The sequence below is a fragment of the Archocentrus centrarchus genome, chromosome 24 (genome assembly GCF_007364275.1).
Source record: "Archocentrus centrarchus isolate MPI-CPG fArcCen1 chromosome 24, fArcCen1, whole genome shotgun sequence".
Classification (NCBI taxonomy): Eukaryota; Metazoa; Chordata; class Actinopteri; order Cichliformes; family Cichlidae; genus Archocentrus; species Archocentrus centrarchus.
In genome coordinates this window covers 20,067,243-20,087,118 of record NC_044369.1, presented here as the reverse complement: position 1 = coordinate 20,087,118, position 19,876 = coordinate 20,067,243, and the positions used below count along the sequence as shown (strand labels likewise).

Below are 19,876 nucleotides of genomic sequence, written 5' to 3'. Positions count from 1 at the left end.
GTAAAAGAGTACGATTAAAAAGAGCTTTAAAAAAGTGGCAGAAAGTTGAAACAATCCCCAAAACCCAATAAATGTCAGAGCTAAAAAGAAAGCAGTGGATTCAGTGATACAGACTGAGCCCCAAAGGAAAAAAAGAGCAAGACTTGCTGAATAAATCAGGTCAGACACAAATAATGACATTTGTCTTGCTGCAGGGGCTGCACTGTTGTGTTTTTACAGCAAAAACACACTGAAGTCCTCTGCATAACACTATCACCTGCACTATGTTATAGACTAAAATTTCTGCAATTCATGTGTCTTGCAGAGACAAAGGCATCCAGACAGACATACCACTTGTTGCTGTTGAAAACGTATCGTTGTAGCAGGAGAGGAGGTGAGACGTTTCTTCTCCACTGGTTGGGCTGAGGAGGAGAGGGAGGTGGAGCTTCCATAAAGGAGCGTTTTAGCTGGCTAATGCTAGCTTGGTGTTTCAGAACCTCTTCTTGGGTCTTATCATGGTCCTAATGGGGGATGGAGGGGGGAGGAAAGGATAAGAAACCGGGGAAGGTGGGGTAAAAGGCAGGTGGAAAGTAAATGAGATGAATGAGAGTGATAGGGATAAGAAGGTGGGGATAAAAACATGGATGTAAGAAGATGTGAGGAGGACAGGATGATAAGTTAGAAGATAGATAAGTGGGAAAGGAAAAAGAGAAAATGAAGGATGTGGGTAAAAAGAGGAAGTAAAAGCCAGAGTACAAGGGAAATTCAAAAGAGGGAGAGCAAGACCAAGACACAGAAGAATGTGATGGGAAAATTAAAGAAAAGAGGGAGGTGGAAAGTGAAGGAGAAATGGGGACGGATAAAAGGAGAAGGGGTCGGGGAGGGAAAAAATGTGATCACAGGAGCATTAGTCTGTCAATCTGAAAGGAAACAAGATAGATGCCTTGCCTCACCGGAGCCTCGTTTATAGTAAAAATCAAATCTTCCATATAGCTTATCACTAGGGATGCACCCATATATCGGCCAATAATGGCCTTGTTGACTGATAACAGACTCTCAGCAAATTGTGTTACATCAAATTTGCTTTGGCCATATGTTCTAAGAGTGTAATGAAAAGCTAAACACATTTAAAACAGTGAGTTTATCCTTTTATAACAAATGAACAACAACTAAACAAATGACATGAATTACTGGTTTAGCCATCAGCCAAAATTGCCATTTTATGGCATCATCATCACCAACCCAGAATTTGACAATTGGTGCATCCCTCCTTACTTAAGTGCATGTTTGCGCAGACTTTATTTTGATCTAAAGCAGGCTGCAGTGAAACAAGGCCCACCATCTTGGTAAGGAGTTTTCCCTTAAAACAGACCAGGAATGGCAGGGCAGGTTGCAGAGCATGGAGCTGGTAGTGATATTCTGTCTCTGTTTTAGCCTGCTTCATATGTGACTGCTTAGTTATTATTAGTTTTAGTCACTTCAACTTTAATTTATTTTTTTGGTGCCACATATAGGATACATTTCCACCATCTGTTCCTCATCCTATTCACACTCAAACATGGAGGGATTTCATTAAATTCAGATAAATTAGTTTGTCTCACTGTACTGAGAAAGCAGTGGGATCTAATCAGAAACTGACACACTTGGACACATTAAGGAGAAAAATACTTATTTTGTCCACTGTAACCTAACATTTCAGCTAACACTGGTTACTTTGTAGACGACTCCAGTGCAGTAGAGCACTATCAGCCCCATGCTGCACACAAAGTTGTTGTTGTTTTAGTATGTTATCAAACCACATATCACTTGACATTGGCAGCCAATCGCAAGAAAACAGGAAGAAAGCTCCTGATGTGTGTTAGGGAGGCTGGATTAGTCAGGTTAGACACAGTTGCCTGACAATAATCAAACTCTGACCAATCAAGAATTGAGAATACAACAAGTAAAAAAAAAATAAATAAATAAAAGTCACAAAAACAGCATTCACATGCACAAAGCATGCATTTAAGTCACCATCAGTCCTATTCACAGAGCAGCCATTGTGAACGCTCAGTCAGGGAAGTTTCTGGAAGAGTGAGTTTCTGCTGTGCTGTTGTGCAGATACAAATATTTTCACCATTGAAAGTATTTATTTGGACACAGTGCACTTGATACAACAGACTAGGGATTATATACTTTCAAGACCAACCTCCACCACCTAATTCTCCTGATTTGATTAATTCAAAACATCTGAGGACTACGAAGGACCAAATAATGCTACATGCACCAAACAGTCTCAGTAGCGCATTTAAAGCTGCATTTATGTTTTAACTCTAGAACACTAATGTCGGAGGATTTTCACCCACAGTGACCGTGATAGTGTTACAAAACTCAAAATGATTACAAAAAATAATCCGATCACTCAGTTCCCCAATTAATTGCCCATTAGAACAGATAAGCTTTACAAAAAGTGAAATGACCATGAAATTAAAGTTTTTACTTCAACTTTTAAACCTTGAAAAATACGGGGATGGACAATAGGACCTATGTGTTCTCACTTATTTATGCTGACCGGTAGAGAAATGGGCCTTTTTTTTTTACTAAAAAGCAGGACAGCACTGAGACACAACAAACTTAAGAGCCATAAAACTACACTAATGAGCTTAAGATGCCAAAATCTGAGTGGAACTGGAAGAATTAGGTGATTTGTAAGTTTGTCACATGTAGAAATGTTGATCTTTTTCTGCTTTAGGTGACTTTGTTTTTAAAAATCACAAACAGTAAAAATTTCCAAGCCGAGTTCTTTAAGTAGCTGCCGTGTGAATTAGGACAATTAGCACAGAAATGTTTTCAACTTTCCAACATCATAAGAATGACTGAAAATAGCTGGAACTGAGTACAAATTTGATTAACAAATATCCACACCTTACACACCGCGGGCATGCACTCAGAGCCTGAGAGTGCGAGAGGGCAGCAGTCTTGTACAGTATAGTAACAGTTGTAGATCTGATGGCGTCAGAATACACAGAACATGTAGATCTTATTTTCAGCCATCAGACGACGCCAGTACCAACCTCCAACATTAAATTACTGTGCCTCACATAATATTGTCCCCATGGCACTCTCAACGAACTCTGGAAGGCAGACATACAGCACAAAATGAAAAGAAAAAAAAAATTATTTAAAAAAAAGACTGGTAAAATGCAGTGCAAAATAAAAGAATCTAGTACAGTGGGAAAAAAAAATAACCCACAACAATTATATAACAAAACTGAAAATGAGATGTAGGCATTTGATGACACAAAAAATGTCCCAAACTCTGGTGAACGATGGATGATGGGTACAAGCACAAATTTCCATTTTGGTATTCCTCATGAATGTATCATTGTTGGTACTCGTACCCATGCTAAACATGCAAATCCAAAGCATTCAAACACCAACAGATGTTCACACAAACCAAACCACACTGTGCTTTCAGGAAAATTCAAAGATAATGAAAAGCAGCACAGGCGTCAACCAGAAACCAGACTGAAACTGTAAGCCACAGCAGAGCATCTGAAAGTGAAAACAGTGGGGGAAAGTGCCCAGATCTATTTTTATAGTCAGACCCAATCTGGAATCCAAATGGAGATCAGAAGGTATAATTTTACATAAATGTAATCTGAGTTAATAGCTTTTGTTTTTTAAGCTTATACAAATTCCAAATTGGATCTTCATTAAAAAAAGAAATTCCCAAACTGTCTCCATATAATCAAGTCAGGGCAACTTCACCCTGTGAAGAGAGTGAACCCAACCAGCAAACCAACCGACACAGCCCACGGACCAGTGCACAACCAAATAACCAAGATATGAACCTGAGGGGGGCCAAGTTCACTGGATCCAGGTGACTGCTGGTGAGGTAAAATCGAGAAGACAGTAAGGACAGGTCTGCTCCACTACACCATAAAACCAATATTCTAAACCATTTCACATTAGTTCTTAGCAGCACAGTATCACAAATAGTTTTTCTTTTCCTTAATATTTGCAAAGCATGCTGGGTAAAGACAGGCCTTACAGACCTGGGATGGCATGGCCTCTGCATCGCCAGGGCTCATCTCCACCTCCTTAACCTTCAGTGTTGTAGTCATGATGATGGTAGTCAGAGGACAAAATGAATGAGGTAAGGGCACGAAGAAAGAAAAGAGTGAAATGGATGATATGAAAAGCTATTTTTTTCCCCAGCAATCTTGAGTGCTAGGGAGTACTGCTGGTCATGTGACCTTCGCACCAAACCCACTGGAACAGTAACAGGAAAAGATGCTGAGGTGGTCAAGAAATGGAGACAGAAGGTGCTACTAGCTGCTTAGAGTTAGCATGAAAGTATATTTCAATCATGTGATTTCATTATATTTCCCTAAACAGCTTTATTTTACAGCATCTTGTTAGCTGCGTGATGAACTCAACGTCAAAAACCAGTCAAACTCAGTGCCCAGGACAGTTCGAGGTCCTGGACACTTAGTCTAAAATGACTCAAACGGTGCAGAGAGGTAGAGGACAGAATGCTGAACACTGGGGATCAGGCTGGTGTAACACTGTTTACTCTTAACGTTATTAGGTATTATACACAAATGCAATAAGCTGTTTGGTGCTATAGCATCTGGAGGCTACCGTATATACAATTCTAACATATATTCAGTGTCACTCTATGCAAAATAGAGCAAATGAAAATTAAAAAATAAATAAATAATCAACACTGCCTTAAAAGTGCATATGCAATTTAAATAATTACGCCACCCTCATCTGATTAGTGGCATTAATCTGCTGAATACTACACAGAGCAACTGTAACAGAGCTTTATGCTTAATAACTTCTATCACAAGCTACTCTCAAAATGTGTTCTACACATCAAATTATTATTGGTGCCTTTTTATCTCTCCACTGCCCTCAATTTCTGTACATTAATACTCTTAATAAAGCTGCCTTTGCCTCTATACTGGCATTCTATATATCTTCATTCAGCATATATATTTTAATACCTTTCACCATTCTAATACTTTATTAATCTTTCTACTTTTTTTTTTTTTTAAACAATACAGTGGGGTGGGCCAGGTGGAGAAATAAGAGGTAAATAAAGAAATTATCAGGTAGAGGAAGTGCTGGTGGAGGGAATGAACAAAAGGAGTTTATATATATTCACACAGATGTCAAACAGAGAGTGAGGGAGTGAATTGGGGTAGGAAGAGATGTGTATGTGTTTACTTCTATGCAGCTGGATCACACAGCTCTTGCATCCAGGTAGCACCTGTATGAGCGTGGTGCCTGATGCGAGGAGGCGTGTGTGTTGGTGTGAGAGGAGAAGCTTGCCTGTTGAAAACAGAGCTCAACTGATTTTCAGATTGATCATCTGGCTTGCCATTGAGAAACACTGGCAAAGTGGTTTTTCTTTGACTGGATACCACCTTCTCCAAATAACACAGGGTCAGACCGAGGGGTGTGGCTAAAATCAGAGCTAAGACTACAGACTGGCTTGCTGTCAACATCACTGCCAGGAGGAAGACCACTAACAGGCAAGGCAGGAACAGAGGGGAAGGATTCAGGAGGTAGCGATGTACAGATGCAATTAAGTTAGAACAAGAGAAGGCAGGGGGAGAGAAGCAAGATGGGAAAGAAAAAGGGCAAGAGGGGAGAAAGGAGACAGAAGCAATGGTTGAGACTAATGGACGAAGAGGCGATACAGTGGGCAAACTCAGTTGTGTAGGACGAGAAAATAAAGCAGCAACCACATTACTGATCTTTGGAGGAAGATGTTGGGTAAGAAATCCTACCAAATGAGTCCATTTAAATGTCAAAATGTTAAGAATCTGATGCATTTTGGATGTAATCATCTCAGAAATTGTATATTTCCAGGCAGTGATGGTACACATATTAAGTTTTGGAACCCACTTGGACATTAACGTGAGCAAATTAGGAGAAAAAAATGTTCATTTTTTTATTAATCCTGAAAAGGTGCCTGTGGACAGACACACGTCTCCATTCCCTGAAATGGAGAGAAAGCGAAAGATAAAAGAAACATATTTAACCACACCCTTCAGAGAGAGCCAGCTTCGCCAATTTAGTAGTCCAGCTGTTGTTCTGGTTTCAGCCTGGCAGCCCTCCTCAGACTTCAAAAGCTCTGATGTGCAAGTTGGAGAGGATGTGGGGTTTTGTGCAAGCTGTTCAAGATCAGCTAACTGCTGATTGGTGAAGAGGGAGAGGGTGTTTGAGGGGAGGGTCCACAGCGCGTGTGCAGTATCCACGTCGTCGATATGATCTTCATCTTCGGAGATATCTGAAAGGATGTGGTCAAGCTCGGAGATAGAGTCGAGGGAAGGTGGGATGGATGACAGTGAGGATGATGAGGAGAAGGAGAGGGGAAACATGAAGATCGACTAATGGGGGAGAATTGAAGGAATGTACAAGAGGAGAAGAAGAAAAAGCAGCGAATGAAGGAGGGTACAATATGACAGAGAGCCAGAGAGTGGGTAGATGGGTGGGTAGAAAGATCAAACACCGGCGAATACACATACCCACAAAGTGAAGGAGCAAGCCATGAAGACATGAAGTTAAATCAAAGTGATTATGTGCATAAAACAAAATTTCAATTTTATAAAATGGTAGCAACAAGTGGGAGCATGCAAGAGAGGTGTGAGAAAGACAAAATAAATAAATAAAAATTAAAAAAGGGAGTGTGTGAAGGAAAAAAAGAGAGGGAAAGAGACAAAACATTAGTCAGTGAACAACACACCACAATTGCTTACAAGTGAACACAGCAGGGTAGAGCATAGAGCAGAAAACAGTAGGCACAGGTGCTGGCAGCAATAGTGTCAAACAGGGTGTCACCACTGAAAGGGGCTGAGACAGGTGCCAAGTTCAGAGTGCTGGGATGTGAGCGAGGGTTAGCAGAAGAAGGGGGGAAGTGAGGGAAGGAAGGTGGAACAGGAGGCATGCACAGCATACAGCAATACTCTGTGTACACTCCTGTAATGTGGGGAGACTGGCTTGGTTTAGTACTGGGAACTAAACATTAGAGGGAAATGGCTCCTCAGTAGAGGATAGCAGTCAGGCCAACAGAGTGAATGCTGGACTACCTGACATAGTTGCTCTGTAAAGACTAGTTGCAGTTGATAAGAAAACCATTAAAATGATCAGACTGAAGATATGAAGCTTTTTTGTTTTGTTCGTTTATGTACCTCTCCCGTGCTTTTGCAGATTAAATTTTTAGGGGTAAGAGAGTAGCTGTCTTCTGGCCCTAGATAAGATCAATATCTCAGCATCCTGTCTGAATAGGAGTGATATCTTTAAGTCTCTGTTGAATTTGTGGTTGTTGATTGCAGTGGAAGATGGTGAAAAAGCTTCAACTCTCAGCTTTAACATCTCTTGTTCAAGTCCACTAGCCTGTGAACCAGGGATAGGTAGAGTAGAAATAACAGACTTTGTTCGCCTGTCATGGTTAAGCAGTCGTCATCAGATACACAGACTGGATGAGACTTGCCACAAATTATCAACAGTGATCCATAAATGGGTATGTTTACACATGATTAACTTCTAGTGTCACAGTTCAGCAAAACATTAAAACAAAAAACCAACACATTCATTGTTTCACAAAATAAATAAATAAAAATTAGGCAAGGAAACACTCCTACTGTGTATTAAAATAAACAGAAGAAACCGTCTCTTGGGTTCTAGCTTTCAGTACATACGGTCTTTCTATTTGGCACACCACAAACAGTTTCCATGGGACAACATTGACACAGAGTAGTGTTATAATTACAAAAACTAATTAACATACATTCTATTGTTATCGCCTCCTACCTTTCTTGTACACGCAAATGCTACATCTGATTCATGAACGTACACACCTTTGAGTCTGAGTGGAGCTCCAGGTGAGGCTCACGTCCATTCTCAGCTGACTCCCTGCCAGCTTCAGTTATGCTGATCATTGGTGCTAAGGAATGAGAAACAAAGAGCAAAACAGTCTGCTTCTTCCACTGACAGCTAAAAAAAAAAAAAAAAAAAATTATATATATATATATATATATATATATATATATATATATATATATATATATATATATATTAATAGCACCAAAATAAACTGAAATATAAGACAAAACATTTTAACAACGTCAGGTTGCAGTAAAATAATATAGCCAGCAGGGGGCAATATAAACACAATAACTTGACGTGTTAAACAGAGGCCTACAGCTGTATGAACCGAGATCTGGAAACGGCTAATAAAAAAAAAATTAAAAAATTAAAAAGTGTAGGCAACAAGAGGTTTTTGGTGAAATTAGCAACACTGATCTATAAGAGGTAGAGAACATGCTAGTTTTATTACAGTTCTACATGAGATCGTCACACATGTATTTATAAATCTGACGCCAACGACGACTTGTGCTGCCCATTTCAAAATTTTAAGAATCTGTGTTTTCTTCTTCACTATGCTGTGCTGTATCTACACGATGTAGGTTTTATGTGTTTGGAGCAACAGAAAATTCATTCTCTTCATCTTTCTTTCTCCCTCTCTGTCTCTCACTGTGCGACAGGAAACATATGCTGCAGCCATTTCCTGTATCTGGTCAGGCATTGAGCATTTGACATCAATACAAACACAGATATGCACACAAACCCTTTGCAATGCCTGAAATCCATGACCCTACTTCCATTCACCCTTCACTCCTTCCATCTGTCCATTCATTAGATAGGGCTCAGAATGAAGAACTGCATGAGTTGCATACATGCATGCCTGTGTATTACCTCCATCCAAACTGCGGCTGATGCGCTTTGATGATGTGCGTTCAAAGCTGGGTGCCGGTCGGTCTATGAGGGAACTGGCCAGGCGGGTCTGGGCCTGAGTTCGCCCGCTGTAACGAAACTTTGAGCCCAGAGTCAAAAAGCGGGACTTAGTAGAAGGCTCTGGTGCATTTAACCTAGCGATGAAAAGACAGAGACATGGAGTGGAGTTTAAAACTTTGCAATGAAACATTTATAGTCACATTTATATTTCCATGGGTAAGGGAAGCAAAATGCTTCCAGGCAAATCCTCCTTGAACAGGATATGAAAGGAATACTCAAGCTTCTCTACAAACACAAACATAAAAATGTGCAAACACTCAAGGCAAACACGAGCATTAGAAGAGAAGCTTCGTCGCTGTATCTGATCTCTAAGGCAACAAATACACACTAGGAGATATGCTTTCTTCACACATTTCCTGGGAAGAGACACAGCTTTTTGTTGAGCAAAAATAACAAGTGTCTCCACAGACTTAACTATACCTGTACCCTGAAGTCCAGACTCTAAATCTCTGAAATTAATGTCCAGGTGCAGCATACTTGTGCTTTACTGTGAAGGAATCAGTGTGTACATATCTACCTGAAGAAACTGTGATTCTCCACACAGACTTTCCACAGCCTTTTGGCAGCTCTGTGATTCTGGAGTTTGAATCCCACTGTACTCTCAAACTGCTCCGTCTATCAAAGAAACGCAGAGCCAGCAACAATACGAAGATGTTTTCTTATTAGCACAAAAGGTACACTAGAAAAATAATTGACAGGTAAAACTAGTGTGTGTGCATACTTACCTCTCCAGGTCTGATCTTAATGTAAAAGTTGTTCCTCTTGTATGAAATCTTGAGTATTTTGGGCCAAGCAAAGCGATTTATCCGAAGTCTGTCTTTGTAGACCAAGAGTCCATTGGCACACACGCCAAGCATGATGTCCACACCCTCTGAATCCTGTGACAGATACAAATGTACATTACATGTGTTAATTTGATTAACTATTTGTTGTAAACACCATCTATTTATCTAAGCCAGATCATACTGTGCATGAATTGATTTTTAAAGTAGACCGTTTAAGGTCACCAGAAACTCAATTACCACACACACAAACAGTGCCACGCAGTGCAACTGTAACACATTTCGCTGGCAGAATAACACACTGTCAAAGCTTTTAAGGCTCCCAGACCATCTGCTAATGGTATTGATTACAGTAGTGAAGTAACAGAGGAAAAATCTGTTGCACTAATGGAAAATCCAATATGTTGATAATGGACACTATTAGGACACACACACAAACAACCCACAGCCTTGCCATGGCATTAGCTGCTCATTGATCTCTGACCTTGCACTGCAGCTACATTCAAATATTCTGGCTGGTTACAGTGAATGTTACAACAAACAATTTTCACAGCTTTTTCTGTGAATAAGCAATGAAATAACTGCAACAAGAAGCTCACATACTGTTTGATGTTTTTACGATTATAAATTAGATTACAAAGTTACGCAAAAAAAGAAATTATGGAGATCATCAGGAAACCAAACCGCTGAATGGTTGGGGACCATGCCCCATGGCCAAAAATGCCCTGAGCACCAAGTCCCAGCTTCGGTTTCTGGCTCACACAATCTGCCCACAGTTCATTACCTTGTATTTTTTTCCCCCCTCCCTATTCTGTTTGTCTGCAAAATGGTTCTCTAATGGAGGCAAATAAATTTCTTAATATATTTTTATTTAATTTTCAGAGCATCTAATGCTGTCACAGACACAGGACACTTGAATTAACAGTTTCATTCGCTCAAATGCATCTCTCTTTTGTGACCATCTTTGTGTCTTCACTGGTAAAGCAATGAATTTTCCCTTTTTTTTTTTTTTTTTTAAACATTTGTGCTTTTAAATTGTTCTGACATTGCAGGCCTTGGGGATTTTGAGACTTGTGCAGCAAATTAATGGCACAGGACAAAAATAGACTGACTCCTTGAATTCCCACAACTTTGGTATGCCATTTAAGAAGAAGAAAAAAAATTCAGCTTTTTAAAGGCTCTCCCTGATGCTCTCATCTTTCCCCCAGTTCTGTCTGTGTTGCAAACAAGTGGAGCATGCCCTTAAAGGGGACTCGCCTCTTGCAAGTATCTGTCCCCATCTTACTCTAACCTTATTTCTATCCTCCATTTATTTCCCCTTCTCAAGCTCTCAGCCTTCCTTTCTATTTTTAAGACTCCCTTTCTCTCATGCTTATTTCGCCTCATTTTTCGGCCCATTGTGCACAAAGACACACAAACATACTGGGACAAACATGAAAACATGCAGGCAGTACACACTGATGACCTGCTATCCCAGTGAGAGACTGGCTGTTCCCATGGCAATGGCCGCCCTGAGTGTTTGTACAGCTGACACACACACACACACACACACACACACACACACACACACACACACACACACACACACACAGTGACACACACACAGTGACACAAACATGCAAGCCCACCAGCACCCTCTCCCCACATCAAAGAAACTGTGCTGAGCCACAGATGTTAACAATGAAGGAGAGAGGATTCATTCATGTATTCATACCTTAGCGTGGTGCAGGTCCACGCCGTACATTGACAGCTTCTTGGCATTTTCAAGAAACTGTGTGTCGGCCTGCGCCGGTGTCATTCCCCTTAAAAGCAAAGAAAAGGCTCGATTAATTTAAAAATGCTCAGATTTCCATACAGTGACATATTCTGTCTGATAGTGTAGTCAGGCCTTTTGTTTCTGTCAGCCTTTTATTTCCATTTTAAATTTACTGTTAAAGATCTGATTGAAGATTTTGTCTATGAAAATAATCCCTTAAAATAGCTATAATGTAACTGTAAAGCTTAGCCTTCATTATTAAGTGTTATATGAATGTGAAAATCCACTGCTAAGTCTTATCTTCACCACCCATCCACTGTTGCAGCTCAGACTCACTGAGCTTAAATTCTACTCAAAACACTGTCAAAAAAAAAAAGAAAAAAAAAAAAAGAAAAGAAAAAACTGCTCTACACTGCAGAATAGAAGTTGTAATGTTTTAGTAATTCCATTTGAACAGGAAAATGGTTCTAAAGAAAATGGAATTGTTTCCAGGCTGCCTACAAATCAGTGAATTGTAACAGTAAAGTGTTTTTGTATTGATCTCTGTTGTATAAAAAAATGTAATAATGATAGATAACACCAGCCTGCAACTTGACTACGTTATCAAACAGCTACGGCTGCTTTAGATAGGATTGGATAACCCTTGTTCCCAATCAGCTGTTCTGAAATGTTAGGCCCACCTTGCAAATTGATGGGAATGGTTCCTTAGTCGTCTGAACCTTTGTGGAACTGCAGTGCATCGATGTTTATCTCTAATATAATGTTCAACCAAAGGCTTGGAGCTCTGTTACTCCAACAAGTCTTTTAAGCATATATTATTGCACTGTCGTTTTAACAAAGTGGATTATTATTTTATCATAGCTTTTCTACCCAACAGAAGTGTATGTGAGAATCTCTGTGCAATCAGTATAAGAGCTTTTTTTGATTCTTCTCAAAACCCTGTAAAACTGTTGTATACTACACAATGGAAGCTCCCTCATACAAATCTGTGATCACCAGTTGTGCACATATAATACAGGAGCTAAAAGTCCAGCAACCTCACAGACAGCAAGTGACTGTCCTGTGGCCTGTTTCCTGCCCACTCTACTCAGGCAGCACCCTCACTGAAACTGTAGTGAGAGTAGCGAGAATGCGGCTATAGAGAACCTGCTGTGTGCTACCTGTAAGAAAGGACAACTTGGGACAATGTCCTGGAATGACTGCACCAACATTTTCTGGAGTTTGTGTGAAAACAGCTACAGAGAGTCTATTATGACAGGTCAGAAGATCTCCCCAATGATCTTTGATAGCATGACTCTGTATCCTCTGACCTGTGGGACTTGTAGAGCTCAAGAATCTTCTCCTCCATTTCTTTGTTCTGATTAGGTGCAAAGGTGAGCTGACTAATGAAGTCCAGAGGGCGAGGCTGGTCAGGTTCATAGTCACCAATTTCTGCCTGTTTTTTAAAATAAAATTAAAAAAAAGAAAAAAACCCAATTCATAAATACAAATAGAAACACAGTTACTTATCCACCTGCTACACATCACATACATGTACACACAAATATAAATGCAAAGCATTTGAGTATATAAGCACACATCCTGTACCTGCAGTGTGTATGAGCCCAGCAGAGCATGAGTTACAAATGAGCAAGGGAGTCGTCCAGAAGCCACATCTTCACGGAGCTGCAGACACAAAAGGTACCTATAAAAGAAGGACCGGGGGAGGGGGAAAAAAAAGGACGGATTATAAACTGAAATCAAGTCAAAGAAAAACAAGAAACAACTTGTTCAAAGCTCTGGCTTTGCTTTGAAATGGAAGCACCTCTGCTATTCATGATAATGAAAACATCCGTGTAGCCAAATTGCTTCTGCTCCTCTGGCGTAGCTTGAATTTGTTTGATGTTTATACAACTGATGTTATACTTGTCTATCATAATGCTTAGATCTGCAGTCACTAAAATTGTCTAGCAGCCATGTGGATTTCCAACAGTGTAGCTGTCTCCTCCAGTAACCCTTTAGTCATGAATCCATTATCTAATGAAATGTCACTCATTCAAACCCCTCCAAGTACAGGTATTATTCTGGCAACCGAAAATCTCTCTCAAAGTCACTTTCGCAGAATGCCACTTCCTGACAGGGAGGCTTAAACCCCAGTCATCAAGTTACACAGCTCCCTGTTAACTAGGCCAAAATAATGCCCCAGGAAAATACTGCATTTTACTATTTTAATATGGCTAATTAGATAGAGAATGGAAAATAAGTATTGAACACAGTCTGTTAATCGGTGCAGTCCCCTAACGGTTTTCCACAGGATTTACCACAATCTGGCTATTAAAACTTAACAAAACTTAGCAGTGCCGTATAGTCTCAAACTCTCTTAAAGCTCATGGTTTTAGTAGTAGGGCCTAAATTTTTAATGTTTTTTTTTCACTTTTGAATTTCCATCTTTTGTTTTTCGTAAGTGGCCAGAGAGATGCTATAAAGCCAGACCTTTTTTTTTTTTTAATTTATGTTGTGTCATTTTAGCTACATGCGAGAGCGTGCTGCATTTTTGGTTGCCTAAAGTTGCGCTAGTTTCTCTCCTCTGCTCTCCATTTCACTTCAAGTGTTCAAGCCCATCAAGTGCAATAGAAATGTCCCAAAAGGAGTTAATCTGTCTAGAACCAAAGACAGACATAAGTCAACCCCTAAATGTCTGAACTCACACCAAAAGATCAGTGGGGTTTTTGTGTTTGTTTTTTGAATACACGCACCCACTCTAAAGCCAGTAGCAAACCTGCTCTGCTGCTGCGTTTTTACTTGATGTTCAGACTGACTGATGTGTACCTTGTAATGTCTTCAATGAGGAGGGATGGGTCAGGAGGGTAGAACTTGACGTTGAATGCAAACTGCCAGTTGTTACCTGTAGAAAGATAAATGTAGCAAAAGCAGAAAGTAAGAATTTTGTGCCCACACAAAAAAATAACCAGCATTACAAAACCTCTTTTCTCAGCTTTACCAAATACCATACTGAAATGCTGATTCACTGATCAGAAACAAAGATCTAATCATGGCCGGCAGTATCACCACTCACAGGTCCATCATTTTGTCATAATGTGGTTTTCTGTTGGAGCGCACTAATTTCATTTCAGTTCTAATTTGTCTCTGGTCATTTATTTTTATTCCCACAAAAGAGCGCACCATCTGGAAAAGGCCAGACGTCACAGTTAAACCATTTCCTCCTCCAAGGTCACACCATGACAACAAATCCTTACATGTGAGTATCCGTCCACATAAGAGAATCCTCCATGAGTGAGACTGCTTTGTATGTCCTATTGGCTGAGTGCTAAACACCAAGTGCTTTGGAGGTCTTCTGTGACCATTTCATCTTTCTAAATAACTGCATGCCAACCAACTGTCCTCCTTACAGTCTTAAGATCTATGCATGTTATATTCTAATCAACACCTTGTCCTCACATTCTTTTGCAAACTATTCCTTTAAGGTATTATTTTACAAAAGATTAGGGGGGGGCATGATTTTAAAATTTTCACATGCTTAAAATCCACTGATGCTTGTGCAGGAGTAACCAGAGAACCACAACATGGATTTGAACTTTCTTAGAGCTTCCTGAGGCCACCTAAATACAATCTACATTCACTGGCCACTTTGTTAGGTACACCTCAGAATCTAATTACACTGACTGAACTAGCTCCAAATGTACTAAAATGGCAAACAGGATCAACAGAGCGAGGCATCCAAAACATTATATTGGATTTTGGACAAAATACGAATGCTGCCAAATAACAGCTACACAACTGGGACCGGTCTACTGACTGGATTTAATCCAGAGTAGTGTTCGCTGCTTGACGTCCTGTGACACTGAGGTCAAAACTGAGAAAAAAAATAAAATAAATTTTTTTTTTTTTTTTACTGCTGAATTTCTATTTGTGGTATTCTGTTGCAATGGAAATCTTTTTACTTCAGACATCTGATTCTAGGCATATTAATTTTTATGGGGAGGATGAAGCTGTACTTTTACTGGCTAAGACAGATTAATACCCATGATGCTTAGTAAAATTCATTTCCGTGTTTTTCCCTGTTGAGCACCTTTTTCTTAGGTCCATCTGTACTTTAAAAAAAAAAAAAAAAAAGCATTTTCTATGATATGCATTGCATCATCTTCTATTTCACTCTAGTAACCATGTAATAGCTCGTTCTTCCTCTACAATTTTATCACACCACTAAACCAGGCTTCCAGAGACCCTTAAAGCAGGCACATCCACAAAACTAAAGTAACCTGTACTGTACAAAGAACCCTGTTTGGATGTTGAGTGTAACAGAGCTTTGTATTTACAGTTGCTGATTCTTATTAAGAGCTGTTCCTTACAAATGTTTAAGGAACAGCTCTTATTAAGAGCTGTTCCTTAAACATTTGTAAGAATGTGTTTTAACTTGTCAAAGAGACTTGAAGCACAGCAGAGAGTGCATCTTTTGAAAATATTTCAAGAACCAATTTAGAAAAAGAAAAAAAAAAAAAAAAAAAAGAAAGAATAAAGGGGGGGTTTGGTTACAATGTTTAGATCCCACCCCAGCACGCAGCAAAACAGACTCACAGCAAATGTAAACTGAAGGATGTTTAGAGCAGAGTGGTGCCAACCCTGTCATTTGCGTCGTGTTGTGTACACACATGCACACACAGGCAATATGAGTAACTCAAACTAACATCAGCCCACATGTACAGTCTCTCTCGCGCCATAAACATTCACAGACAAAGAGGGAAACTCTGAACACACAGCCAGATGCACAACACTCGTCCAGGCAGACACGCGCACACACTTTGAACACACCCACACATAACTACCTAGCATACACTAATTAAAAAAGCTTTTTATGAGCCTAAATTATATGTTTTCTCACTCTTAAAAGTGCAAATTGAAGTTTAAGACAGTGTGTTAAAGCTTGTTTTGGTTATAGTGTAAAAAAGGAGAAGCAAGAAATGAACAGCAAGAAAAAAATAACTCGAGCTTTTCAAACTTTTGTGACTGTCAGACAGCGTTACGGTGCCTGGGTCGCACTTTTTGAATCCGTCCACTTGGCTGTGTTGACTGGTCCAACTGGCATGATGATCTGAAACAGACGTTTCTGGGTCCAATAAACTGTTGCAGGAGGAATGAGTATTACCTAATCAGTACTATGATTAAGTATTACCCAATCATGTCAAGCTCTGCGCCTCAAAAGGGATATTTTATATGGTCAATGCTCAGTTGTTTTCGTCACCCCCAAGAAATGATTACTGAATGACAAATGGAGGGAAAAAAAAAAAAGGCTGAACTGACATTTCTTAGTTCTGTTCCACTCCAGCAAAACCAGTTACACATTAATGTCCAACTTTAAATAATGTTAGATGTAGGTGGATGTTTTCTATAGTGATTGGTCAGGGAATAATCAAATCAGAGTGGGTGTGATGAACAGACAGTTCTGTGGTAATGGGCAAAGAGTTGTGATATTCTTAGAAAAGAAAAAAGAAAAAAACAAAACAAAAACAAAACAAAACAAACAAAAAAACACAAGGAAACACCAACTTTTAACTGAAAAAAAAAAAAAATGCCATGACAAACTGTAGCAGCAGTAACTTAATGAGCTGATCTCCTGTTTGTCATTAATCCACAGATGCTGTTGCAAATTGAGGGCACTTTGTCACAGACATGCTGTATGCATGCAGATATTTAACAAAGCTTTATAGACCTGGCAGCTCTGTACCACGCCCTTAATTGCTGTCAGTTAACAAAAGATGAGACACAACACCTCATCTCCCATTTACAAATGAACAATAGTCAATAAAGAGCTCAATAAATAATGAAGTAGAGCGATCACACCCTGGTAATCTCTGCCACGCTGCCAGACTGCTGTTGTTTGGTTTCAAATGTCTCTGGTGATATAGTTTGTTTTTCCCTTAGATATGAGGATACTTGCTCCATTTTATTAGATCAATATTTTATTCATTGCCTTTTGGCTGACAACAACATTGCACATTGCACAGTGAAAGAGACAGACAAGGATGGACTGATAGACTTGCACATCTTTATGTCAGCATCCAGAAATAGAAAGAGTGGAACTTACTGCGTATCTGCCTTTTAATTTCCTTAGTGGGGTCCAACCAACACTAGAATGAGAACGAAAAAAAGAAGACTGTTACCCTCTGTCACATATTCCACGCTGAAAGCATGCATGTCTGCAGTTTCTACATGTGGACTTTACTGACTTATTTGTTACATCCTCTGTACGTGTGTTTGTGGATACAAACCTTCTGGTCATGGTTGTCCTTGTATGTCAGGCCAAAGTAGTCTTTTTCCAGCAGATTAAGATGCTCACACACCTTAAAGAATAAGTACTGACCCTTAGCACGTTTCTGCAAAGAAACAAAACATTTATTTTAAATTTGCTCTTAAGACAATGTTACAAACCAGTCTAATATGTCCAGTGGCTTCCCACAAAATGCTTCAAGCTTAAGAAATATTCCTGGAACCACATGCGGGGGGGGCATGTGGTTCCAGGAATATTGTGGGGTGAGGGGGGGGCTCACATAAGTTAAAAAAAAGAAGAAAAAAAAAAACAAACAAACACACACTTTTTTCAGTAAAATGAGACACTTATTAAGTTCCTGTCAGCAGCTCTATCAGTGCCTCTCTGTTCCCTGCGTTTCATTTTCTTCTGTTTCATTATTTTTTTTAAATTTTTTTTTTATGCTCTCAGTCTCTCCATCTGGGCCACACATTCCTTCAACTCCAATAAACGTTTTAGCCATAAAATCCTCCAGACTCAGCTATGACAATGACATTTAGCACACATCCGTGCTTGCTTGCACGAGCATGTGCGCAGACACAGCAGCAACTTTTAGGCAGACAAAAGGTCAGAGAGGGCGGACAGCTGGGGGGAAAAAAAAAAAATGATGGGAAAGAATTAAATAATCAAATAACGCTCATTTCTTTTCAGTTAGTCAGCCTCAGTGCAACACTGGTGCACAGACAGTGTGACATTAGGCAGACAGACATGCAGACTGGGCAGGGAGTGTGGTGAAAGTGGAAGGAAGAGGATGAAAGGGTGCATTTTTCTTCTTGTCCTGGGACAGCTGAAAACATCTGCGGTATTTTCCTAAACTTGGTCAAACACATGTGCAACGTTCACACAAAGAATGTGAGAGTGTGGCCTTTTATGCCAGAGTGCCTTCAAGCAAGGCACTGACTGTGGTCAACTATCTAATATCCACAAGCAGTTGCACAGATTATAGACTATAAATGGGATTCGAGCAACATAATTTAAAAGATGATAAATTCCCTGTTTGCATCTTCCTAAGAAAACATATTTCTAACCCACTGTGTTAAAAGCTGAAGTATCTGTACCTAATGAAATGCTATCAAACACCACTTTAAAACCACGTGATGCTAAAATCCTGCTAAAACCAATATTAAGTAAAATTCTTAGAAACAGCATTAAGCCCATGTGACACTAAGACCCTCTTTTGAAGCCCACAACAGAGTCAGAAAATGTCTGCTCAAAGTTTTTCTTCAGAGTCTACAACTAATAAAATATGTATTAAGTTATTACTCTGGAATAAATTTGATGCCATGGGTTAATAAATAGGACAGATGGATGATGGAAGAATGGACGGGGAGTTAAGAGTATGAAGTGTGCGTGTGAGGTATTGTGAGTGTGTGGTATTTTCTGTGTGTGGGGTATTGTGTGTGTGTGTGTGTGTGTTGGAGGCCTGCTGGGCAAACCAGAAAATTTAATCTCTGGAATGCATTGTGCATCTCTCCCTCTCATGGTCCTAACTATGCCAGCATGTGGAGAGAGGGACGGACGGATGGATGGATGTGTGAGTGTGTGTGCGCGTGTATTATAGGACAATAGCAGTTAGTTGCCATATCAGCACTATCTCTTGTGAAACAAAGCAGCTACTGTTTAAACGAGCGCACTCTCTCACTGGCACGCTGCTGGGCGTTGTCATACTGTAGATTAGGATGCAGGTTTGCCACACGGAGGCTATCGGCAAAAGCCCTCAAAGCCAAATGTGAAAATGTTGGCAGGGGAAAATGGTCAGCGTTCTGTTCAGGGGTCGTTGAACCAGATTTAAGCGTTAACAGCTCCAGTGGTTCTGCAGAGTGGCTATTCTGAGCGGCTTCTCGCTGAATGGGAGTGAGTGTGGGAATGTGAGCAGCAAGAAAATGTGCATGGCTTTGGGTAAACATGTTTTTAACCATCATTTTACTATTAAAAACGTCTAACAAACTCCATTTATCAAAGAAAATAAAACCAAAAAACTCCACTTACCCAACAGAAACTACAGATACACTAAACGTGAAACACGTGTGATGTATCTGTAATGTTCAAGTGTGCGTGTAGGGGGTCTAGGGCACGTGCTTGTTAGGGAGGAACAGATGCTGAAAACTAATCTGGTGAGACCCCATAATCTTCTGGGAGTGTGCGCATACGTGCCTGTGTGTTTTAGTCTCCAGACAAGCCCCTGCAGTGCGCTGTGCTGTG

At 39.9% G+C, this 19,876-nt stretch overlaps 1 protein-coding gene across 1 annotated transcript in view; it reads right to left on the bottom strand.

Moving 5' to 3' along the window:
- epb41l2 (erythrocyte membrane protein band 4.1 like 2) overlaps positions 1-19,876 on the bottom strand; it is a 53,722-nt gene that overhangs the window by 10,497 nt on the left and 23,349 nt on the right. The window contains 14 exon segments of the mRNA XM_030721420.1: positions 331-387; positions 390-500; positions 3,813-3,848; positions 4,017-4,067; positions 7,836-7,921; positions 8,734-8,906; positions 9,350-9,447; positions 9,558-9,710; positions 11,329-11,416; positions 12,681-12,805; positions 12,958-13,054; positions 14,179-14,254; positions 17,453-17,495; positions 17,637-17,741. Of these exon segments, the coding sequence (XP_030577280.1) occupies positions 331-387; positions 390-500; positions 3,813-3,848; positions 4,017-4,067; positions 7,836-7,921; positions 8,734-8,906; positions 9,350-9,447; positions 9,558-9,710; positions 11,329-11,416; positions 12,681-12,805; positions 12,958-13,054; positions 14,179-14,254; positions 17,453-17,495; positions 17,637-17,741 (1,299 nt within the window).